Source organism: Jaculus jaculus, chromosome 4, assembly GCF_020740685.1.
Source record: "Jaculus jaculus isolate mJacJac1 chromosome 4, mJacJac1.mat.Y.cur, whole genome shotgun sequence".
Lineage (NCBI taxonomy): Eukaryota > Metazoa > Chordata > Mammalia > Rodentia > Dipodidae > Jaculus > Jaculus jaculus.
In genome coordinates this window covers 147,585,743-147,611,953 of record NC_059105.1, presented here as the reverse complement: position 1 = coordinate 147,611,953, position 26,211 = coordinate 147,585,743, and the positions used below count along the sequence as shown (strand labels likewise).

The 26,211-nt window shown below is 36.2% G+C and overlaps 1 protein-coding gene across 2 annotated transcripts in view; it reads right to left on the bottom strand.

Moving 5' to 3' along the window:
• Nucleotides 1-26,211, bottom strand: part of Epha3 (EPH receptor A3) — a 378,741-nt gene that overhangs the window by 7,002 nt on the left and 345,528 nt on the right. For both annotated transcript variants that reach the window (XM_004663303.2, XM_004663302.2), the window contains exons 14-16: nucleotides 19,460-19,609; nucleotides 15,646-15,839; nucleotides 1,230-1,385 (exon numbers count right to left, since the gene is read on the bottom strand). In XM_004663303.2, coding sequence (XP_004663360.1) covers nucleotides 1,230-1,385; nucleotides 15,646-15,839; nucleotides 19,460-19,609 — 500 coding nt within the window. The remainder of the gene's footprint in view (nucleotides 1-1,229; nucleotides 1,386-15,645; nucleotides 15,840-19,459; nucleotides 19,610-26,211) is intronic.

The window sequence follows — 26,211 nt, the reverse complement described above, 5'->3', positions numbered from 1 at the left end:
GAGAGGATCAGTTTTTAGGGGAGTTGAAAGGACTAACAGGATTATTTAACAGAACAAAGATCAAAGACAGACTTTGACACAAAGACAGATATAGTTTCCCAACAGACTATTGAAGTTACAATACTGTGTGTAACTTGTATGTTGTCCCAACACAAACACCTTTCTTCAAAATATTTTTCCATCTCACACTTAGAATTAGGCCATAGCTCTGTTTCCCAGGATCCATGTAAGCCGAATACACATCTAGCATATGTTTGCAGTGGCTGGAGGCCATGGTGCTCCCTTTCTCTCTATTTCTTGAAGAAAATAAGATAAAAACTAAAAGTTCTTTAAAAAAAAAAATTCCAGCCCATAGAACCAGATGAATGCCCTCTCACCCCACTTCTTTTAAACAAAAGTGTTCAACGACTGCCAATATCTAGCACTGCAGGTGCGTGCCAGTCTGCGTGTGGAAATTAGTTTCTCTGCTGGCAGCTTAGTCTCTGGTGAACTTAGTCACTTGTGAACTAGTATCTCTTAGGATGAGAAAGCCATATTTGCTATGTGAATAGGAATACAGAGGCTGTTAATGTGCAGAAAAAGAAAAAAAATGGATGTCACATTAGCAAGTAAGGTAAATTTGGCACAGAGAGTCAAAAAATATCACTCTTACCAGTTTCCTTGGGATATTGACAACTTGTTAGGATTATTCATTGAACTCACTGGATTTTTTTTGGGGGGGGGGGATTGTCTTTGAGATAGGGTCTCATTAAGTCTAGGATGAACTTTCTATGTAGCCAGGATGACCTTTATATTTTGATCATCCTGACACCACTACTTGAGTACTGAGATAACACTCATGTATAATCACACAGGTTTATGCTGTGTTGGAGATCAAACATAATGCTTTGTGCCTGCTAGGCAAGTACTTTTCCAAATGAGCTACATCCCCAGAACTCAATTGATCCTTTCTAAGACTTATTTTCTTAAGTCTAGTAGTTTCTCAAATCAGAAGATTACTGATGCATACTGTGAGGACCACAGTGCATTTTCCTTGGTCATTATTGACCTTTCACAAATGAAACCATTAATATGCCAAAGCATATTGTTTTGCCCAACCATCAGTCTTTTAGGGGAAAAAATTGCCTTATAAATTAATTTTTAAGTCTTATATCCTTATATTTACAACACATGAATCCAAAACTAGCATGCTCAGGAGGATATTCGTGATTGCTCACTGTTTTACTTACTCTGTGGAAATCTTGGCAATGGTGTCACAGGAGCTGTACTCTACACCGGTGAAGATTTCCTTGCAGTGTGCTGTCCGAACACCATTAAGCCAATCACCTGTTGTGTGGAAGGTAGTGATGTCAACATTGCTTTGGTCCAGAAGAAGGTTAGATGGCCTAAAAGTAAAGAAAACATCAAAAGAAGAGAGATCAGGAGTGATCAGAGTGACCATGTTTCAAAATTGACAAAAATATCAGCAGGAGCTTTCAGATTCTATGTGATGTCCCTCTTTACTTGTAGAATTGATCTGTCATGAAGCCCATGTCAGTTGGCACTGGTCACTTAAAAGAGACTGTGTAATGACCTTGTCTAAATTTTCCCTTCACTACTCTTGACTGCATTTTAAATAAGTGAAACTTTGCAAGTAAGAGACATAAATATACCCATACATAACTTTATAATTTAGTTTGCTTAATCTTTAACATGATGCTTGTTAATGTGGATACAGTTATAGCAGGTATGCTACATTAAATACATTGTTATCTTTCTTAGTAAAGATTTATGTTTCAATATTAAATTCTGTCCACTGGGTGTGAGCAGAACCTGTACATGTTGCTGGTTAAAGAATTGTTGCAGTGCCTGGGGAAATGGCTCAGAAATTAAAAATGCTTGCTTGAAGTTGGAGAGATGGCTTAGAAGTTAAGTGCTTGCCTGTGAAGCCTGAGGATCCTGCCTCAAGGCTCGATTCCCCAGGACCCACGTTAGCCAGATGTACAAGGGGATACATGTGTCTGGAGTTCATTTGCAGTGGCTGGAGGCTCTGGTGCGCCCATTCTCTCTCTCTCTCTCTCTCTCTCTCTCTCTCTCTCTCTCTCTCTCTCTCTCTCTCTCTATCTGTGGCTCTCAAATAAGTAAATAAGAAAAATCAAAAATAAATGCTTGTTTGCCTGGCCTCCTGGGTTCAATGGGCCAGTGTTCATGTGGGGACAGATAAAATTCCCCACCCATCTCTTCTTCCTCTCCCCATCCATCTCTCCTTCCTTTCTCCCTCCCTTCATCCTTCCTTTCCTCTCTCTCTCTCTCTCTTTCCAGGCAAATAATTATAGTTTTTAAAGATAGTTGTAATGTGCATCTATCTATGCTACACTTACAGCCATACATTATAACAGATTTACATTGTATTACCATTGTCATTAAAAGTGAAAATTACAAAAGGACTGGGAAAATGGTCGGTGAATAGTAATTGAAAATAACCCTGCCTATTGGTACACACAAACTAGATATGATCTGTCATATAGGTATAGACTGTGATTCAGATATAGATAGATATACATAGATTGTGATTTATATAGATAAGACAATTAGCATTATTCAGAGGGACTGCTAAGATGGTTTTATATAGTTATTGGCCTATTGACGAACTGAAGAATGTCTACAAGATTTGTTGCATTAAATGAGTAAAAGTGAGGGACTGGGAACACAGCTCAGTGGGTAAAGTGCTAGCAAGTAAAGCTTGAGGACTGGAGTTTGGATCTCCAGTACTCCTAGAAATGCATCACATCTATAATTTCATAGCTGGAGATGTGGTATCAGGACACCTCTGTCCTGCTATATCTTCTATTTCTATGTCTCACTGAGACATTCTTTCTCAGGTATGGAGTATCATTGAGTAAAATATCCATGTTCAACATCTGGCCTCCTCATGTATGCATGTATCTGCATGAACAACTACAAACATAGACTCACACATATATGGACATACATGCACACATTCAAGCATACCATGTACAGGTATAGATGAAAAGAATGATAAGAAAAATACAAACCTAATAAGGAATAAAAATGGCAGAAATGAAATGGATTATACTGTGTATATGTGTGTATCCCTTGAGAAGCAGCCTATGTATGAATAAGCCACCTTGAGAAGAGATCACAAAGGTGTTTTGTTTCTGTTTTCAGCTCACAGTGGCCTTTTTAATTGTCCTTTGATTCATAAGTCTGTAACTAGTCACTAATACAATTTATTGACCTCTCTATTTGTTTCTGATAAGAAGGAGGCTTAAGTATAAAGCAGTTATGAAAACCCTTGTTTTTGGATTATGTTGAAAAATTTATGGACAGTTATAATGTGTTAGGCCTTGTGCAAAGCCTATCACACAGCCTTTAGAGACTTAGTGTTTTGTTTTTTTCTTGTTCTTCTTAATTCAGGAGAACTTTAATATATGAACATAATATAAATTGCTCTTATGTCTGATTAAGAACTGTAACTGTTACACCATCAGTGAGAGACGAAGCTGAAGCTCAAGGAAATTCAGCTTTGTTCCTGATTCCCTCAGTCAAAGGAGGTAGAGCAGTGTTTAGACATACCTTACATGAGAAATGCCACTTGTCTGCCATACTATCCCATTCACATGGACATTGTTTGAATTTAATTGCTTCTGTTTTCTCTTAAGCTATTAGCGATTCTAAGATATGGCCATGAGGCTCAGGTTGAGTCCTTGGTACCACATGCACCATATAAGTGACCCAGTGGGCTTGTTTATCTCGTCTATTTTTTCTCATCTGCAAAGTGGGGCTGATGGAAATGAGGTGGATCTCATGTAGCTGAAGGAGGCTGACTCTGTCAGTTGTAGTAAGAGCAGCCTTGCCTCTTCATGACTACTGTATATTTGCTTTGTTTTTCAGAAACACATTTACATTTTCAAGTCTTCAAAAACAAAACTACATAGTGAGTGCCAGTCTTTATATAATGCTTGGCCTGTGATGACCATGTTAATTACCATGAGAAGCTAGAAGGTTAGTGACCTGTAATATTGTGTATACAATGGGGTAGCATTAATGTAAAGTGGGATTAGTAGGGGCCTTGCTAGACAAGTCAATCACTTTTATAGGCTCCTAATGAGTCCACAGCCAGTGCTTATAAATGGATGTGCAATTCTGCCTTCTGTCATTTTCTGTAATGAAATATGTTGTTTACATTAAAAGTGTCTATATCATAATCTAATCTCTATAACTGTGTATTTACATTTCACTGTACCTCTTCAGAGTTGTTATTCAAAGTATTTCACATTTTGTCAAATGTGATGATTGCATTAGGTCTTTACTCATCTCTCAATACTGTTTAGAAATATTATTTTAAATATCATCAGGAACTAAGATCATAGCTCAATGACAGAGGACATGATTAGCATGTAAAATATGCTGTGTTCAATCTCCTACAGAGAAAAATATCTCTTTATCATCAGTTGTGACATAGTCCTATATTTTATATTCCTAAAATAATTTGCCTAGATTAAATATATCATTATGAGGTGCTTAAATGCAATATTTTGATGTTAAAAGACTTTAGAAATGAACATACTGAAATGCTCTCATTAATTTTTAAATAAATTTAGCTGCCTTGCTAATTATAATAATGACTTGTGAAATGACTACCTGGGGAACCATATGGATGAAATGAAATTAGATAGCATCTCACCTATGAGATCAATTGCTGCTGCTGTTGTTCATCTAGGGCACATGGCGAACAGCTCCTGTTCTGAATGAGAGCATCTCTCTGGGTAGCAAATCCAACTATATCTATAACCTCAAAGGGATGTCAACCAGGCAGATTCCATTACTACTCTTCATATTTAATCAACTCATTCCCTCATGTACAAAAGATAAGCTATGTGGGATGTGAAGATTAAGCCAGGACAATATTAAGAAATTATTCCCCAGACCTGTATGATACTGATCAGAGCACATGATATTAATGAGGAGGTAGCAAAATCATTTGATTAAAATGGTCCATTTTAATACTTGTTTAGGAAAAAGCTGGCAACTTTGCATTTTGGTTCTGTATCTGTCATTATTATCTAGTGAAAATATGGCTTAGCAATTGGTTCCTTCCCTGTCACCATTTATAAAGTGGGAACCAGCTGACAATTGAGGACTTATTCAATCTTCTTTTTCTTAAAGTTTACTATAGTCCTTGTACATTGTGCTAAATTATGAATTAAAATTTAATTATAACATTGTAATATAACTAATTATAACTTGTGTAGTATATAATTTAGACTCACGTAGTATGGTTTATTTTAGTTACCTTTCAGGTATAAAAAGAAAACAAACAAATTTAGGCATTATGTCACAAATTACACATTTCCTTTTATTTAGTGACACCTAGAAAATAATAAAAAATAAAACTTCAAAAATTATTCTGTCCTGAAATGTTTATGCATATAGTTGTCTACAATTCTTTATGTTTCTATAAAAATAGAGTCTATTTTTATAATCAAATATCTTTTATTCCTGTTATTTTTCATAAAATCTTTTTTTTAAATGCAGTTATAGCTATCTAATCCAGGCTTGAAAAATCTACACAATATTACTGATTGTCTTAGCAATGCTTGCATGAGTTAAGTTACTTTTGTCTCCAGCCACAATTAGATATAATATGCGATTCAAAGGCTAAATCATTGAACTAGTAAATAAAATGAATAGAAACAATATTGTCCAGTGTGAGAAGTTTGTACAAAAAGTGAAGTGAGGTCTGGATATGGGACAGTACGATATAAAGCCATCCACATATGTGAACACACACACTTTACAGCACACCTACTGCACAGTAGCTATAGCAGCAAAGCCAAAGTCGACCCTTGGTCCAAGGAATACTAATACATTTTATTTACGGGCTTGTGGGTATGGAGAATCAAACCCCAGGACATTTACTCAGAATATTTATGAAGTGTGCCTAATAGAAAAATGCAGAATGTTTTCTTCTCAACTCAGACTGGTTTGTATTTTAAACTCAACACTTCAGCCAGACTCAACAAGAGTTTGGAAAATTAGTATAAACAAATTGAAATGGAACAGGACGTGAGGATTAGGGATTAGAGTGACCCCAGCAGAGTTTTTCTGTTTATGACTTGGATCAAAGTACAAGCATGACAAAGAAAAAAATGGCCTAATTTTAATGCCAGTTGACCTCAGCAAAACCATTCCTGCGAAGTATCATTTTTCCACTTCCAGGATTTCTCTGGGGATTTCAAATAAAAATTGGTTCCTTTCCTCCTCCGAGAGGACATCTGGAGAGTTTATCAATGGACAGGAATTTGTCTCTCGCTGTGAAGAGCCTGTGATGTCTCTTCATGCGCACCAAGGGAATCTGGGGTTCTGAGCAGCTGCAGGCAAGCACATTTTTTCAGACCCCAGCCCCAGACGTGGGGTCTGAAGGGGAAATTTATAGGCTGGGTGATGTGCACCGTGAGCTCACACTTTTACTAGACAAATTAGATAGGTTTCAATCCGTGCAGCTGTAAACGATGTCCTACAGAGTTCCACCTGATCTTTTACAGCTTTTCATAAATCAGTGCCTACTGGCCACAGACCGCAGTCATTAAAAAGAAATCATGGAAATTACATGTTTGCTCAGGGGAAGCAAAAAATAACTTTCCTCCCTTGCTCTCTCCCTTCTTGTATTTGGGTTTGTGAATTATTCTTTTATGGACTTTCATACTCTTACATTAAAGAGCTACACATGTTTTTCTTCCCATCAACTCCTATGTTAGCTCCAAATGGTTGCATACCAATTAGTACCAAGTGCTTCAGAACATGTCAGTTAAAGGCAAAACCCAGGACTGTCTTCTTACAGTGCACTTGTTTCCATACTGTTTCAGATTCCAAAGCATTAGGATTGAGTAATCAATTATGATTTTATAAATTATGGTTTAAATGCTTTACTTGCATGCATAAAAACATGAATAATACACACTTCTTATATCAATAAGTAAATGGGAATGACACCTAAAAGAGATTAATAAGAATGGAGATACTTGCTATAATACACTATTGTTATTATTTGTGTTTGTTGTGAATACCTTCATTGACTATCTTAAGTGTGATACTTTTGTCTTTGTCTGAGAAAACAATTTTCATTTTCTAATATATTTCATTTTTGTTCTTTAATTTTCAATCATATTGACTCACATTTCAAGAAATCATACACAAGTCAACTAACTTTAAGGAGAGTTGATGATAAGCATGATTTTTTTTTCCTCTAACATTAAAAATCCAGATAAGATTAAATAAAATTCAATTTGTATATATGTATTTCCCCCAAAAAATAAAACATAAAAGATGTTGTGAACACATGTCAATGCATTTATTTTAATTATATTTTGTTCTAAAGATTTATAGCAGTTTTGGCCTCATTACTGCCTTAATTCCACGCTGTAGTAAAATTAATTATTTTGAATTTAAGGATAGTAAGAAGAAGTCATCTGGCTATTTGGAAAATTTACTCCCCTCTAAAATGTTCTGTCTTATATTTGTTCAGTGAGCAAAGTCACCCTGTCAGTTTCATATTTGGGGGTCAAATTCATTTAAAGTAGGGTCTCACTCTAGCCCAGGTTGACCTGGAATGCACTATGGAGTCTCAGGGCGGCCTTGAACTCATGGCAATCCTCCTAATTCTGCCTCCTGAATGTTGGGATTAAAGGTGTGTGCCACCATGCCCAGACAGATTGTCTTTTGATAGAGTTACCTTGGCAAAAAAAAGCATTTGTATAAAGAGCAGTTATTCTGAAAAAAAAAAAAATCATACATGCTTAGAAATGAAAAGTTTTGTATTTATGTATTTTATTTTCATGAACAGTGAAAATAAAAGCAGTATTGACTATTGCTTTTATTTATGATGCAAATAATTAAAATAAAACAAGACTTTCAAGGTTCCTTAGCCCTGTATGTTATGAAAAGAAATATTTAACATGGCTTTAGTAAATTTAACCATGTATTAGTGCATCTTCAGGCCTGCATTATACATATATTAAATACACTACTTAAATCTGTATGCTACAGTTTCTGTTGCCTTCCCTTCAATAAATGATGTAGTACTTTATGCCAAGAATTTTGATTCATGGATTTCTGAGAATATCAATAAAGACACAGATATTAAAATTTCTGTGCCTTCAGAAATAAGTACTTCCCTACTTCATTTTATCTATACATATACATATATATCTAGATTCACATATTATCTAAATTTATAAATGTATATGTATCAATATCCAAATTAAAGAAAAAATTATGTTACATTGATATGATTAAATTTATCCTTTTTCCCCTCTATTACTTTTTATTTTTAATTTAACACCACTGAAAAAAGTAACTAAATCAACTTATATAAATTTGAGTAAGATTTCAAAGTAGTTGCTTATAAAATGAATTTTGCTCATTTTCTTTTATGTAAAACAACCTGTGTTATGAAATAAGAGAAATATTGTCATTGCAAGACCATTTCTATTTATGTTTAAATTGCTATTTTCTTTTCCTAAATATGTAACATAAAATTTTCCATTTTATCTTCTGTAACTGCACAGTGTAATGTCATATAGTACATTTATTCTGGGTATAACTGTCACTAGCAAACTTCTCTCGAACTGTATCGTCTTCCAACTCTGAAGTTATGTGTGTACTCCAAAATGATGTCCCACATCTCTCATACAAGCTCTTGACAGCCACCATTCTCAGGATATTCTCAGTGCTAATGGGTGGTTCACAAAGATTTCTCTGATTATTCAAGACAGTGGAAGCTATATGTTTATACTGTGAAATGTGTATATTAAAAATACAGTTTTTTTTTATCCTAAATTTCCCCAAAGCACTATTTTATATCACCATTTCTTTTTATGATCTAGGTATAGTGAATCTTTCAAATTTTAATATTTGATACTCTAAAGGGATCAAATAGTACTCCAACATGAACCCAAACACTTTCACATACAGCTCATCACTTAAGTGCCTTCAGTGGTTCCCCTTTTCCATCCACATAGATGAAAATCCAACTATCTGGAGATGAGATTTAGAAATTTACCATAAAACTAAAATGACACTTTGGTTCTATTCTTATAACTTCTAATTAAAAAACCTGTATCCTAGCAGAATTATTTTATTCAGTGTAATTTTGAGGCATACATACATACATGTTTTGTCTTTCTATACAGACTTAATTTCTTATCATTTTTTTGTAGTAATTTCAACCACAACACAAAGATTACTTACTATATACATCCAAAATGCTAAGAGTAAATACATTCCACTTCATAATTCCTGAACACTGTCATTTTGCTTTATATGATTACATATTCTTTGAAATACTATAGACTTTCTGAATGTCCCTTTTCTCCCATATTCAAATGTAAACTGAAGAATGGAGAATGATTCTGTTACATGTATAATTACCATGGGACTTAGACTAATGTCTTGTGAAAAGTGATTGTTAATTAAGACTTTGTATCATTACATTGATAGTTAGACAAAACTTCAAATTCATACAATGTCTTTTCTGGTTTGCTCTGCTTTTTTTTTTTTTAAGTTTTTTTTTTTAATATTTTTTGTCCATTATTTATTTATTTATTTGAGAGCAACAGACACAGAGAGAAAGACAGATAGAGGGAGAGAGAGAAAATGGGCACGCCAGGGCTTCCAGCCTCTGCAAACGAACTCCAGACGCGTGCGCCCCCTTGTGCATCTGGCTAACGTGGGACCTGGGGAACCGAGCCTCGAACCGGGGTCCTTAGGCTTCACAGGCAAGCGCTTAACCGCTAAGCCATCTCTCCAGCCCTGCTCTGCTTTTTTTAAAAACAACTTTTTAAAAAATTAGTATTGATTGAGAGAGAGAGAAAGAGAGAGAGAGAGAGAGAGAGAGAGAGAGACAGGGGATGGGTCACCAGGGCTTCTAGCAACTGTAAAGGAACTCCAGATGCATGCACCACTATGATCATGTGGCTTATGTGGGACCTGGAGAATCAAATCTGGGTACTTAGGCTTCTCAGGCAGATGCCTTAAATGCTAAACCATCTCTCCAGCCATGTTTGCTCTACTTTTGATAAAACAAATCAATTCATTGAAAAACAAGTATAACATAAATGTTGATATATGTTCATTTTTAATCACTCATAACATCTATAAGCAAAGTTTGGTTCTGGCAATCCTGTCTTTAACACACTTCCATCATGTACCAAGACTAATGATATTCCCAAAGGCACTCACAATAATAATAATAAATAAAAGTTGGGTAATCAACTCAAAAGAACATTTAAACAAAATAACATTGCTAAAATATCTGTCTAATGAAATGTAAAATATTTTCCCTTTGGGAAAGAAATAGTTTTAAGTTAATTGTTTAATGTAGTAGACCATATGATAAAATAAATTTTTAAATGCCAAGAAAAAATTACATTGAGGAAGACTGTGGAAAACATTAAGAATAATACTGTTTTCCTGAAGGGCACTATTGAATGCATTTGTAGTCACTTTTGATCTACCTGCATCATTTAGAAACTACATCTGTGGTACCAGGCATAAATTAACATTTGGAGTATGCCCTGGAAATTTTGCTTTGGAGAACATTTTTAAGTTTTTTTTTTTCATTTTAACACACTATTATCAATTTATCAAGTTAGACAGCTTATTTCTATCTATAGAAGTCCATCCAGTACATAGAAAACTATTAAGAATTTGTCTCTAAATTTTGTTAAAATGGAAATTTACTGACTATGTCAGCAAATATTCATTGATTCATTTCACAGATATGTATTGAATTTGCACTACCAACCTAGCCCTAGTAATGTATGGCATGTGATCTCAAGGGGCTTAGCATTCATTTACTGAGGAACTGACAGCTAAAAGAATTCACACAGGATGTCCAATGGGAGGAGTGCTCACTCTCCTATTCTGTGAAAGAATAATGGTATTGGGCTTTAAATCGTATTACCAGAGAATGACTCAATAAGGGTATGATATCTAGTCTACTTCCTTAAAAAAAAAGAAAAAGGTGCAAAGGAAAATATGATGTGAAGAGGACTACAGGTGTGACTGTCTTCTGAAATGCTTGGCCTCCTGGAGGATCTACAAGCAGCGGTCACAGGCGGGAGAATTGCCCAAGTGAACAGCACAAGTTGGAGGTTGAAACAGCCCGTTCCCTCACACTCTGACTCCTCCCTTCATAAAACCCATGTGTAAATCAAATCATGTAACTTCTCTGCTTCAACTGCTTTAATAGGCTTCTCATGTACTTGATAAAAACATTCCAAAGTCTTCATGATGGCCTTGTAGCTTCAAGTGCTCTGGCTTCTGTTTGTCTGGTGGAGCTTATACAGATTCTTTTCTTTATGTTTTATAATATTGCAATAATTTACTTTTAGCTCCTGTTTCTGTAACCAAAATTATATCTATCTATTATCTATCTATGTATCAATATCTATGTATCTATGTATCTATGTATCTATGTACCTATCTATGTATCTATCTATGTATCTATCTATGTATCTATCTATGTATCTATGTATCTATCTATCTATGTATCTATCTATCTATGTATCTATCTATCTATCTATCTATCTATCTATCTATCTATCTATCTATCTATCTATGTATCTATCTATGTATCTATGTATCTATCTATCTATCTATCTATCTATCTATCTATCTATCTATCTATCTATCTAGTGTATGTGTAATTCACTTCATTTTGTTTTAAAAAAAAAAAGATTTGCAGTTTAGTCATATTATCCCAGCTATCTCCTAGAATATCTAACTATGTTCTTACCTCAAGATATTTTCTGTTTATCTACCCTACGCCTAGAATAATTTGTTGGGTGGACTAAGGATATTTTTTAAAAGCTAACTTATTGCTGTCCTTCAGGTTTTAGGTCAAATACAACCTCCTCAGAGAATTTGTTCCAACCAACTCCTTTATTGACAACAAGACATTGATTTATGTCCTTGTGAGAGTCTATATGTGTCGCCAGTTTGTAGTGTGTCTTCTGTAAGGTAATCAATATTATGGTCAAGCCACAGTCTCCCTATCCCACATCTAGCAATGGGAATATCAGAAGCAACAACAACAACAACAAAAGGAATGGGCAGAGAGTGCCATCAGAGAGTAAGATTTTCAAACAAGGAGTCCAGGTTTTTTTTTTCTGAATTGTGAGAAGAATTCAAAATAGGTGACTGAAAATACAACTAGATTAAAAAAAAAGAGAGAGAGAGATTCTGAGGGCTATATGAAAGATGCAAGGTAAGTGGCTAATGTTGTTCAGTCAAGAAAGGAGGAAGTCAAAGAAGGAGGAGGATGAAAGAAGTTACCAGAAGCCATGCCTAGAGTTCTTCACCAGGGTGGGTGAGTGGGGCAAATGAGTAGGTAATGTCATATTCAAGTCAGTCAGAATTGCACTGGCAGGGTCTGCCATCAGGAGAAAAATACAATATGAAGTTGGAGGTTTTTGTGAGGTCGTTCTTAGAGGAGGTTAGATGTGAAGAGGATTGAGGAAGATAGGTGGTGATGAGATGCTTGGCCAGTACAAGTGATGCTGACTGACAAGCAGTACCTGTTGACAAATATCACCTGAGTAATTTATCAAATGTCCAGATTCAACTCTCCTTTCTTCAAAATTCTGAATCAGTTTCCAGGGCTATGTACACATCTTATAATTTCCCACATTGATACTTGTTACCAAGGAAATGTGAGGAATCATGGAATAGGGCATATTTCTATGGCAATGATCATTCAGGAAGAAGTTATTAAGAGGCAAGAAAGTAGCACAAAAGGAGAAAGGAAAGGATTTGCCTCTGACAGCTAAAGGGACATTGCTGTTATTATTACAAGAAAGGACAAAGCCAGTAAATGCAGGTGATAATATGCTTTTGTTTTGTTGTCAAAAGCTACTATTGTGCCATTCTCATGTTTTCTCAATCAAGGGAAAGTGCTGGAAAACCAAAGTTATGACTAAGTCTAAACAGTTTTGGAAAATAATACAATAATCACTGACACTAGTAGAAAAGCACAGTTTCTAAAGTGAAAAAATATGTATTTGTCAAAATCCTGGCTTGGCAATGTGAGATTATTAGTGATGATTTTTAATAGTGTAATCTACTGAGGTATATGTCCTAATGCCAATAAGTAAGTGCATAAAATAAATTGTAAAATTTTTATATGTTTCATGAGTTAAGGCCGATAGTTTTTTGTAGAAAAATATTTACAGTTTTCCTAAAAACAAGTGTTTTGTGAGAAAATATATTCATGTAGTAAAGAATATGTTGGAAAAAAAAAGAATGGGAAAATATGTTAAAATTTGCATATTAGAGTATATACTGATATACTATATTCTGATAGCAAGTCTATGTCCTCCACAAATTGGAAGTTAAATATTCTTAGATCTTGTTGCATAACTTGGCTTTATAATGATAGGACCATGCTGTGGAAATGTCTTAAATGCTTTCTTATGAGATGGAAAGAGTTGAAGAGCTTTTTTTTTTTTTTTTTTCCTTTTTTTCATCTGCGATTACTACTGAGTAAAGATCAAAAGAAATGGCTTCAAGGTGTAAAATGAGGACCATATGCCCTGGCAGCAATAGGTCTGCTATCCTGTTAGCTGTTAAACTGTCAGGTGGCTTTCCAAAGAGTCTGCACTGTCTCTTCATGAAATATAGCACAGAGATGCATCCTTATGGGATAATTTATGGGGAATTTTATCTAAAATCCATCAGTAAATTCTATCTTGGTGACCTCTAAATGTTACATGAAATGAACTACTACTCTGATATGTGCTGATCATAAGAGCTTAATTTGGATTCTACTTTTTTATTTAAATATAATGTAAAAATCTAATTCAAAGTGGTGTAAAGATTAGACTTTAAGACCTGAGTTCCTAGGAGAAAACATAGAAGAAAAGTATTGTGATGTTAGTATTGTCTAATTTTTTTTTTTTTGGATACATGCCCAAATGTACATGCAACAAAAGAAAAAAAAAAGGTATGATTACATGAAGCTAAGAAATTCTGCAAGAAAAACAGTCAGAAAAATGAAAACAGAGAATGGAGAAATAATTATAAACCATACATTCAATAGTAGGTTAGTTTGCACAACATATAAGAAATTTCATGCAATTTGAAAGAAAAAATGAAGTGCCCCTACCCATGCATACACAAATTAATGACTGAAAATGGGTAAGGGACTTTCATAGATATTTATCCAATGAGCACACCCAAGAAACCATCATTTATATAAGAACACACTATCACAAATCACTGGGATATGCAAATCAAAACTGTAAAATCATCTCACATCTGTGAAGTCAGTTCAAAAAGCAACATAGAGTTAGTGAGGTTACATATAAGCCCAATATTATTGGTGGGGTATAAATTCAGACAGCATGAACTTTCTCTTAAAAATTAAAAAGAAAATCGTCATATGATGAAGCAATCACAATTTTGGGTAGATATCCAAAGGAAACAAAATTGTTATCTTGAAGTTATAGCTATACCCCCATATTCCTTGCAGCATTACTCAAAATACTGAAGATATGACCTAAATATCAGCAGGCAAATTGATAAAGAAAAAATGTGATATAGCATGCCACATTTCCTTATCATAAATTCTATGCAAACATGTTTACCATATATGCAACAATGCGGATGAATCCTGAGGGCATTTTATTAAGGAAACCAGCCACACATACATAGACAACTACTGCATAAACTTACTATGTATGAAATTTATGAAAAAAAGCTAACCCCGACTAGTTCATTAAACTTAAAGTTAACTTTGTGAAGTGATGTACATGTGAATTAGTCTTATTATAATAATAATTTTGCAATATATGTGTACCAAAACATCATGTTGTACAATTTGGACATGTGCAGTTTTGTCAATAATACTACAAGACAGTTTAAAGAAAAACTACATATGCACAAGCATTGGGGAGCTCATTTCTCCCTTGGCTTCATGCTCCAATATTGTTTGGCTTGGCTATCAGTACTTGTCTCTAATTAAACTTTTATATTTTATTCATTGTAGATTTGGGGAACATTCATTTTGATTTTAAAAATAATATGTCAAAAAATAATATGTCATTTATTTTAAAAATACGGTACAAAACATAATTAATTGAACTTCTAAAGTATTTACACATTTAGGAACACACACTCCTCACACAGTTACGCAAGCTTCTTATTTAGGAGGAGGGAGCAGGTTTCATGGCAATTATGTTCAGACTTACTGTGTAGCTGACAATGACCTTGACTCACCTCCTTCCACCTCGCATGTGCTGGGATTCTAGGCCTGTGCCATCAGACTCAGCTTCACTTTCACACTGTATCTTATTTACATTAAAAAAATAGTTATAACGAAGTCATGTGTATAGATTTTGCTAGTTTCAAAACTTAAGAACAAATATAAAATTACTTCTAGCCAACAACAGTGTAAAAACAAAATAAATCTCAGAATTTCATCATTGTTATAAAGCACCCTGAGAATTCTTCCTAGAGAAAAAAAAAAAAAAAAAAGCCATCTATCCAGTTCTGAGTCAAACACAGTTTCCACAATGCAGTTAGAGGAGATATGAAACACATGCATTTCAGAATGAGTGCAGCATGCAAAATCCAACATGTCACCTTGCTGCCGCATTGGTGATGATCTTCAGACTGCCAGGATTCCGGATAAGCTTGTCTAAAATGCTGACAATCTGCTCAAACTTGGGTCTGTTGTTTCTGTCTTTCTGCCAGCAGTCCAGCATCAGCTGATACAAAGCAGCTGGGCAGTCCATGGGGGGTGGCAGACGATAGCCCTCATCCACAGCTTTAATGACCTGTGTGGAAAGCAGTTTTATAGGACTTAACAAGTGTGATTCATTGGACTTCTTCATTCACACTGATAAAAATACTTTAAAGTTCAATTAAGAAGTTATTTTCACTTGCCTATGAAAATCACAGCTAATTGTACCATAACAAATTATCCATGCCTTAAAAATTATATAAAAGATGATTGAGAGGAAGAAGTATTGTTGTAAAGATCTTTTTCAGATCAAAGTAAAATTAAATATTCCAAGATCTAGGAAATTTGATGTTCCAAAGAAATTATTATTTTCATACATAGCTTATAATGAAAATTTTATATTAATTCATGCAAAGGAAATTAGCATTAAGATTTTCCATATACCACAGTGCAAGTGGTCCCTTGCCAATCAAAGTAACTCTCTGTGCTAAAATCTTATATGCTGCACAGTTATTAGTTCATTAGTGTTTTGGAAACACACTAAGCAGTGGTTTTAAAACTTTAATATAAATCAGAAATCTTGGAAGACTTATTAATATTAAAGTACTACTTTTACAATCATGAAGTTTCTGATTCAGTCATTGGGGGTGTGCTGGTTCGATTCAGGTGGCCCCCATAAACTTAGGTGTTCTGAATGCTAGGTTCCCAGATGATGGAGTTTTTGGAATTAACACCTTCTGAAGGCAATGTATTGTTGCAGGAGGGCTTATGGATGTTATAGCCAGTTTCCCCTTGTCGGTGTTTGGCACACTCTCTTGTTGCTATGGTCCACCTTATGTTGTCCCCCCTCTGCTCCTGTCATCATTTTCCCTGCCATCATGGAGCTTCCCCCTCGAGCCTGTAAGCCAAAATAAATCTGTTTTTTTTTTTTTTTTTTTTTTCTCCACAAGCTGCTCTTCATTGAGTGATTTCTACCAACAGTGCAAACCTGACTACAACAGTATAGTGGTACCGAGAGTGAGATTGCTGATAGACACCTGACTGTGCGGCTTTGACCTTTGGGAACTGATTTTCAAGAGGCATGTGGAAGGATTTGAAACCTTGGCCTAAGAGATGCCTTACAGTGCTGTAAATACAGCTTGATGGGCTATTCTGGTTTGAGTTGAAAGACTTGAATGATGTAAGTTATGGACTGTAAGGTTTGGCTTACGATGGTAAGAAAGAGTTTTGCTTGGACTGGGCTACAGGCAGTTTGTGTAAAATGCTTGCTGTTATGCATGTGTCCTGAGAGGTTGTGCAAGGTTACTTTGCATAGAAATGAACTGGTGTGAGCTGAGTGATATGGCACAGAAAAAAAATTAAATTTTTGAGTGAACTTTGCCTGTTGAGTTGCATTGAGAAATTGCAATGTTTAAGATTGGCCCAGCTGACCTGCACTGGGGCAACAAGAAGAATGTAGACTCTTCTGAAGGGGACTGAATGCTCAAGAAGTGTCCTGTTCTTCAAAGTTTGCTTTATTCCCCCTGGATTAACAAATTGGTATCCTGCCTGGTATTATGGAATATAAGAAATGCAGGAAAGAGAGAGAGAGTCATTGAGTTTGCAACACAGTTTTGTGTTTTGGAAATGGCCATGGGCAGTGTGAAGCATGTTTGCTGGCTGCCTGCATGGAGACCCCATGGAACCATGAGGATGAACTGTGGATTGCAGTGGAAATGCCAGGACCATGAGATGGCTGCTAAGGAAAGCTGACAGCCAAGGATGAAGTTTTACAGGACTGTGAGCAGCCTTGCTGGAAGAACATAATTGAAGGTCCAGAGATTTGTTGCTGGTTAGAATTATTGGACTTGGAGAGTTGTCACTGATGAGAGTTGTTGGAGTTGGAGTTACAGAGTTTAGTGTTTGCCCTATTTAAATCATATATTGCTTGAGTATTTCTTTGCTATGTTCAATGCCATCTTTTGTGTGTGAATGTTTATTCTGTGCCATTATGGGTTTTTTGAGGTTATTTTTTGGTATTATGGCTCAGTTAAAAGATCTTCCACTATGGGGATGTGTGAATATCATTGGAATTGATAAAAAAAAAAATATGGGGTCTTTTAAAGTTGGATGAATGCATTGCATTTTACTTCATGTACGATTATCAGTTTATGGGGGCCAGGGACAGAATGTGGTGGTTTGATTCAGGTGCCCCCATAAACTCAGGTGTTCTGAATGCTAGGTTCCCAGGTGATGGAGTTTTGGAAATTAACGCCTTCTGTAGGGAGTGTGTTGTTGGGCGAAGGCTTATGGGTGTTATAGCCTGTTTCCCCAAGCCAGTATTTGGCACATTCTCCTTTTGCTATGGTCCACCTTATGTGGGCCAGGGGTGATGTCCACCCCCTGCTCATGTCATCGTTTTCCCTGCTATCATGGAGCTTTCCCCTCAAGCCTGTAAGCCAAAATAAACCTTTTTTTTTTTTTTTTTTTTTCTCACAAGCTTCTCTTGGTTGGGTGATTTCTACCAGCAATGTGAACTTGACTGCAACAGGGGGTAATGCCTGAAAGTTTCTGTTCTTAACAAATTTCCAGCCCATGTTAAAGGTGTTAGTCTAGGGGCCCAGGTTTTGAAATCCTTGACTATGTTGATACTTTGGGAAAGAGAGAGAGAGAGAGAGAGAGAGAGAGAGAGAGAGAGAGAAGAGAGGAGGGGAGGGGAGGGGAGGGGAGGGGAGGGGAGGGGAGGGGAGAGGAGAGGAGAGGAGAGGAGAGGAGAGGAGAGGAGAGGAGAGGAGAGGAGAGGAGAGGAGAGGAGAGGAGAGGAGAGGAGAGGAAAGGGAAGGAGAGGAAAATAAGGGAACAGTAGGGATGAAGGAAAGGGAGAGGGGAGGGTAGGAGAAAGGAAATTAGAGGTGAGAGGGGAGCAAAGGGAGAGAGAGAGATAGGAAGTTTAATGTGATTGTTCTAGCAGTGTTATAAAAACCATCATGTTTGAGGAAGTACAAAATGATCTATATATCAAGTTATAGTAGAGGCAAGTTTACAAATGGTGAATAGAAAACAGGAAGAATATCAGGGCTTTCCTTATTATGTCTATTTGAGATCAAGCTCAGAATTTCTGGATCAGCCTAAAGTGCTGATCCACTATAGTGACAATATCCTTTCTGTAAGCATCAACAAAACAGAAAGTAGATCCCACTACCATTATAGGAGACAGTTTTTGATTATTGTCTCCAGGCAGAGGCTTTGGTTTCTAAAATTATGGGCAAATTTAGTCAATTATTAGACAACAGGACAGAGGTTTCTGTTTTCAACTTACTTAGAGAAATATTAAATTTAAGTAAGCAGAGGTTGGAGATAATACAATACCTTAGACAAGAAAGGATGGTAGACCTGTAACTAGACCTATTAACTAGAAATAATTTTGTACCAAAACTATTTCAAATACTCCATGAGTGTGGGTGTATTATTAATTAGTCATTTATTTTGTTAAGTTCTTGTTACAAATGTTTCATCTTTGTTTCCCTCTTAATCTCTTCTAGAGGGAAATAGCAAAGCTGTAAAAACAATGCAATTAATCCCCTTGTAAGCCTTGGGAGCTGTTTCACTTCATCTAAGTACTCAGCTTCAATGTCACCACGTAGAAGCCACCTGGTTTCATTATGCTCCACTTCCTCACACAGCTTGATCTCTTAATCTGTACTCATAACTCATAAACTACAAATACATACTTACATCCTGATTGGACATCTCCCAGTACGGTCTCTCTCCATAAGACATCACCTCCCAGAGAACAATCCCATAGCTCCACACATCGCTGGCTGATGTGAACTTGCGGTAGGCAATTGCTTCTGGTGACGTCCACCGAATTGGAATCTTCCCTCCCTTGTAATAGAAAACCATTTGTAAATAAACAAGTAAGGTGAGAACAAATGACATACATAATGTGATCTGAAATCAGACAGAAATTGTCAGGGTATGTCTCTTCTTAAACATAGGCTCCTGCTATAATAGATTCATGTGTTTCTATTCTTATAGCAAGGAAGAACATACCACTCATAGGAAACTTTACTTCCAAAAATTTGGAAGAATTGTGATATTATTAAAGAATGGAGTTTTAAAAATTGTTTAAATATTGACATTTTTATTTCAACCATGGAACACTAAGTAATCATCTGTAACAAAGTCTGTAGGATTCTAACAGACCTCTTAGAATTAAAAAGATGCATATCAACCTTACAACATTCCTTTGCATATAAATGTATTTGTTTACAAAATAAACTAAAAAATAAAATTATATCTATATTCCCTTCAATATATTAATTTATTTTGAGTAATACCAGCAAAATATGGACATACCATTAGTTTGCTAATGAGTTGAATACATGTATTGAAATATCATAAATCCCATAAATATGCATATTTTTTATGTATATATTGCAATCAAAACCATATTATTCCTACATATAATAACTGCAGTCCCAGAACTTACAGTACAGGGAGAATGAAGCTGCCTTTGAGTTTTATGGGAATTATACATAGTTCCATGGAATTTGTTTTCATTTCTCCAAGTTTAGTTAGTTAGTAAGGAGGTACTTATAGTCAACCACATGGGAACTGCTATGCTAGTCACTTCAGATGAAACAATTATAAATAATATCCTAGGGCTGGAGAGATGGCTTAGTGGCTAAGCGCTTGCCTGTGAAGCCTAAGGACCCCAGTTCGAGGCTCGATTCCCCAGGACCCATGTTAGCCAGATGCACAAGGGGGCGCACACATCTGGAGTTCGTTTGCAGTGGCTGGAAGCCCTGGTGTGCCAATTCGCTCTATCTATCTGCCTCTTTCTCTTTCTCTCTCTCTCTCTCTTTCTCGCTCTGTCACTCTCTAATAAATAAATAAAAATGAACCAAAAATATTTAAAAAAAAACTATTTAAAAAATAAAAATAAATAAATAATATCCTAGACTTTTGTTTGGAAGATGTCACTATATAGGACTGATAATTAACTTGCTGTGAATAAATGCAAGCAAAAATGCAAGTGCCTAGTACCTTCTCTTTCAAACTTTACAGCACAAATGAATCCCTGAGGGCTGCCTCCTGTACAAATGGAAACACCAATCATGGGTTCTGTTGTGCCTAATGTCTGCATTTCTCACAAACTCCAGCGGCCCGATTTCTCTAACTCATAGCAGAAAAGTGGCTGCTGATATTGATGCCCACACCAAGTTTGAGTTTTCAGGATTCATAATTTCAAGCACTATACCCTGGATTTTGACAAAAGAATCTCTTCACTTTATGACTTGGTGCAGTGCATTCTCTATTGCAGTGTGTGAGTGTGTGACTAGAAATGAGGTTCAAGGGTTTCTAAATGATCTTTCAATCAAGTGATCTTTATGTTGAATTGTGTAACTTTTGTTGGAAGGTTGTTTGTGTTTGAAAAAAAATGAACAGGAAATTACTCTAATAAATTTTTAATTCTTGAATGCACTTAACCTGCTCCATAGCTTTGCAGCCTATGACACACATACACAGTGGCATACCATTGTTATAATAATAACTTTACATTCCTCAATTTAATAAGTTCTTGGCTCCATTAAAAAATGTTAATCATAGATTCAAAGTCTTATCCATTCCCTAGACAGGGAAGAAAGACAAGAAAACAATGGTCAAGAGCTATCACTATTCAGGGTTTTTGTCATTGACAGTAGATTGCGTCAGGACATCAACATTTGCTAATGCGCTGACACATAGTGGCAAAATCTGCAAAGGAATGTCAGCCAAACTTGTGCACATGCTTCAGTTTCTCCTTGCTCCACCTCCTATAATTGTAGGCTCCATGGGATCACAGATGGATGCACCACTTTTGTGCCTCTGGTTTTTGTGTGGGTGCTGGAGAGTTGACACTGAGCGCTAGCAGGCTTTCAAGCATGCATGTTTAGCAGTTAAGATATCTTCCCAGCCCCAAAAGCATAATATCTCAGACTGCATCCATTATGTGCCTTGGTGAAATACAGCTAAATACCAACTCCATTACCTCATATAAGTATTTTATGCTAAGAGTACATAACACCCATTCTTTCCACAGTTTTTAAGTTTCCAATACTGTACAACATTATTGAACATATGTGGCATCACTGTTCAATAAATATCCTGAAATTTATTCCTACCAATCTATAATTTGACAACTTATTTCTCTGTTTCTCCATTTGACTTCCAGTAGCCACCATTTTATTATCTACTTATAGGATGTGAACTAAAGTTTTTGAAAAGTGTTGCATCTACTTCAAACAAGTCTGGATGAATTGACAGAACTCCTCTGATAGTGGAGAGATAGTTGCAGGATCAGAGCCAAATTACCTTGGGCTACCGTTAGGCACTTAAACAGACTTTTGTTATCACCCTCTGTGTCTGACCTAACATACTTGTTGATCAGGTGAAACATTTCTGGAATGTTCGAACTGACCACTAGATTCCACCAAATGTCACCAGATAGCATTTAAAAACTTTAGCAGAGATTTCCCCAACATGCTGTTACATATCTACTTGATGTTTCCACCAATGTATTTTAAAAGTATCTTGTTTGATGATTCCTTGTTGTTAATGCTTTAAAACATAGAATTTGGAATAACTGAAATCTGTTTCCAGGCCATGATCACTCATGTTTGGCTCAGGCATAGTCTCTTATTCCCTTTGAGGTGTGAGCTATGTTTTACAGCATGAGATCAATTTTTTTAATTTAACTGTCATTTAAAAGCCAAAATCATTTTTGTCTAAAAGGGGTCATATGATATTTTTATAATAAAAGCACTGTACAATGCTTCAGTCAGGTGAAAACCATCTGTGATAGTTGAGTTCATTTGTCAATTTGAGCAGATTAGGAATCGACAGACATTCCTCTTGATTGGGTCTCTGAGGTTACTTCTAGGAAGGACTGACTGAAAGAAGAAGTCCTTCCTTTAGAGTGGGCAGCCCTTTTCCAGGGGGGCTTTGTGTAAGGAAGCGCTGGGAGAAAAGAGACCCTCCCTCCCAAACCTGGCTGCTGGTGTTGCTTGCTGGTAAGTGTTTCCCTTGCAGGGGCATCTTTTCTGTTCAGCTGTCCATCACTGCTCTTAGAACCAAGTTTCCTCACTCTTCCAGTGTAGACGGAAGACCAGTGTGGACTGAAGACCAGCAAGCCTCCAGGAAGCCTCCAGGCCTTTAGTGGTAGATTGGGACTGCTGAGGCATCCAGCCCCATGGATTGAGCAGCTACCAGGTTTCATGACTCTTGGGCCTGCTACAAGTTAATCCAATAAACACCCTCTTTTGTTTTATTTTGATTATTTATTTATTTATTTATTTATTTATTTTGTTCCAAGGTAGGGTCATGCTACAGCCCAGGCTGTCCTGGAATTCACTATGTAGTCTCAGGTGGCCTTGAACTCATGGTGATCCTCTACCTCTGCATCTGAAGGGCTGGGATTAAAGGCATGAGCCACCACACCTGGCTTAATAAATACCCTTTTGAATACAATTCATTCTTTCGGTTCTGTTCTTCTAGAGAACCCTGACTAATATGCCATCTTTCTCTTCAAATACAATTACTTTGTCATTTGTTTGTTTTGAGTTTAATTTTATTATTATTATTATTATTATTATTATTATTTAGAATGGGGCTCATGCAACCTGGTCAGGCCTAAAACTTATTATATAGATCAGGATAACCTTAAACTTCTGTTTCGAATGCTGGGATTATAGCAGTGCTGGTGATCCAGACAAGGGCTTCATGCATGGAATGTACTAACAGCTCTATTCTCAGTTCCATCTGTCATTTCTGTATAAAGTAGACTCTGAATCCTTTCTTCTGTCTTTCCAATATCTATAGCATATGCTATCCATAATTATCTGACTGTATAATATACATTAGAACTTCTTTCTTCTATGTAACATGTACCAATAGTTCAGTCATGTCTTCTCTCCACCCCATTCTCTCCAGCCTCTGGTAACCACGATTGCTCACTTAATATGTATGAGATCAACTCTTTTGAATTCCAAATAAATAAGATCATGAGATAATTATCTTTCTGTTCTTTTTGTGATAATAGTTTTACTATGTGTAGTTTATTTCACTCAGCATAATGTCATCACAAATGACAGGGTTTCATTTCTTTTAGAGCAGAAAAACATTACACTCATTCTATTCATCCTATCTCTTCTTTATTTCTCTATCCATTACTCACCATGGTTGGAGAAGAGCGGGGAACATATTGGCCTTATCACACCCAGTCTTTACATATGTTGGGTATTTTTAAAGCAAGGTTCTCTACAAGGGCACTATGAACACTTCAGACCAGACAATCCCTATGCCAACGTTCAGGTTTTAACAAGATGTCCTCCACCAACTCACCTGTCCTGAATTCGTGGTCCCTAGGTGAAAATAATTTGGGAGGTAGACCCTTGCTTGAGAAGATATGCTGCTGGGGGAGGGTTTAAGGGTGTTACAGACATTCCCCCTTGCTAGTTTGGTTTACTCTTCTGCTGTTTTCCACCAGCTGGGCAGAGGTGAAGCCCAGCCTCTGCTTATGCCATACTTTCCTCTGCTTCCCATTGAAATTTCCTCTTGAAAACATGAACAAAACAAAAACAACAACAACAAAAAAAAAACAAAAAAAAAACTTTCTTCCATCGGCTGCTATTGGTTGTGTGCTTTATTCTAATAACCAGAACGTAACTACAGCACTTGGGGTTGTTCCGTGCATTTTCTAATCTGTTTCCTTTCCTTTTTCCTTGCACATTGATGAAGAGCCCAAACCAAAGCAACACCATGACAGGCTTTAAAGATATTAGTAGGCCTAAGTTTCTGTTTCCCTGCAGGGCCCAAATTACTGACACAGCACTTCACACTTACTGGGAAAAACAACCACAAACTGTTCAGTACTCAACATAATCCCTGCAACAGGCCAATCAAAAAGGACCTAGTAGATGTTATACATTTCTGTGGTTCTTGTGACTGTAGACGGTCCTAAGCTACTATTTAACCAATCAGTTTATAATATATATACTGTTGCTAAATGTCAACCAATCATGTAACTGCTACGTTGGGAATTCCCCTTTTCTTTATTTAAACCTAATAAAAGTTCCTCCCGGACACCATTCGGTGCTCTTGGATGGACCCACTGTGCTGGTAAAGTCTGGAGCCCTAGCTTAAGCCCATAATAAAGCTCTTTGCTGTTGTATACATGTCCCACTCTCCTGGTGGTCTTTGGGGACTCCGTGATCTGGGCATAACAATTACATTATTCCTAAAATGAAAGAGCTCAAAGTGTGCCTCTAGATACCAAGCATCCCCTAGGGAACATCACTATACCTATACAGGAATGACTACTTTAGATGGTGTGTAACAAATCTTTACCAACAAAAGAAAATGAGGAAAATGAGCTCAGCATTTGGGGGTTTTATGTAGACATGGTGCATTTTTTTCCCCCTGGGAATGTTATTGTTCTGTGCTGGACTTGAGTGTTAATAAGAAAATCAAGAGTCAAATTCATCAAAGCTAAGGAGTTAATACCTGGATTTTGGTGGCATGCCAATATCCCTTCTGATTTTTCCCTTTATATCACTTGCTTTCTTTTTTTCTTTACATCTTTGTTTTCCCCTCCATACATTTTTCTGGAAAATGGATAATAATCTATTTTCAATAAAGTTTATTAAATTAATCTAATTATTTATTATTTCTTTCTCTCTCTCTCTCTCTCTCTCTCTCTTCTCTCTCTCTATCTCTCTCTCTCTCTCTTTTTTTTTTTTTTTTTTTTTTTTGGTGGTAGGGTCTCACTCTAGCCCAGGCTGCCCTGGAATTCACTATGAAATCTCAGGGTGGCCTCAAACTCATGGTGAACTTCCTACCTCTGCCTCCCAATTGCTGGGATTAAAGGCGTGTGCCACCACACTGGCCTAATTATATTTCTTTTCAGATAAGAGCCATAGTGACCAAATATGTTAGTAGGTAAATGTTCACTCCCAAGCAAATTGTTTTCACCTGAAATGTATAAATGTGATTAACATAGAGAGATTCTGAGTACCAGCCCTGATGATCTGCTTCAAGTATGAAATTTGGGTGAAAGAAGAATCTAGACACACAAATTTTTAATTTACTTTTAGTTTACCATAAAGCTTACTGCTGTTAGGCTAAATGTTTACATAGGCCTAGGACTAGGAACACCACATAAAGTAAGTATGAAAAATTAGACTCACTGACTTTTCTGACGAAATATTTATAGGGCTTGTATGTTATTTTGCTCATGGTGGTGAATACAAAATTTCATCCTTCCCCATCAGCAATCTCAACATGTAAGCTCAGATTCCTTAAGGATTTTATTATTACTACTTTTTTGAACGTTTCTTTCCCAGTTTATTCATATGAGGAACATTTTGAAAACTTAGATGTTCTTCTAATAGCTGCCAAATGCAGTTTTCAGTGAAGTAAGCGAATATTTGGATTTGATGAGATAA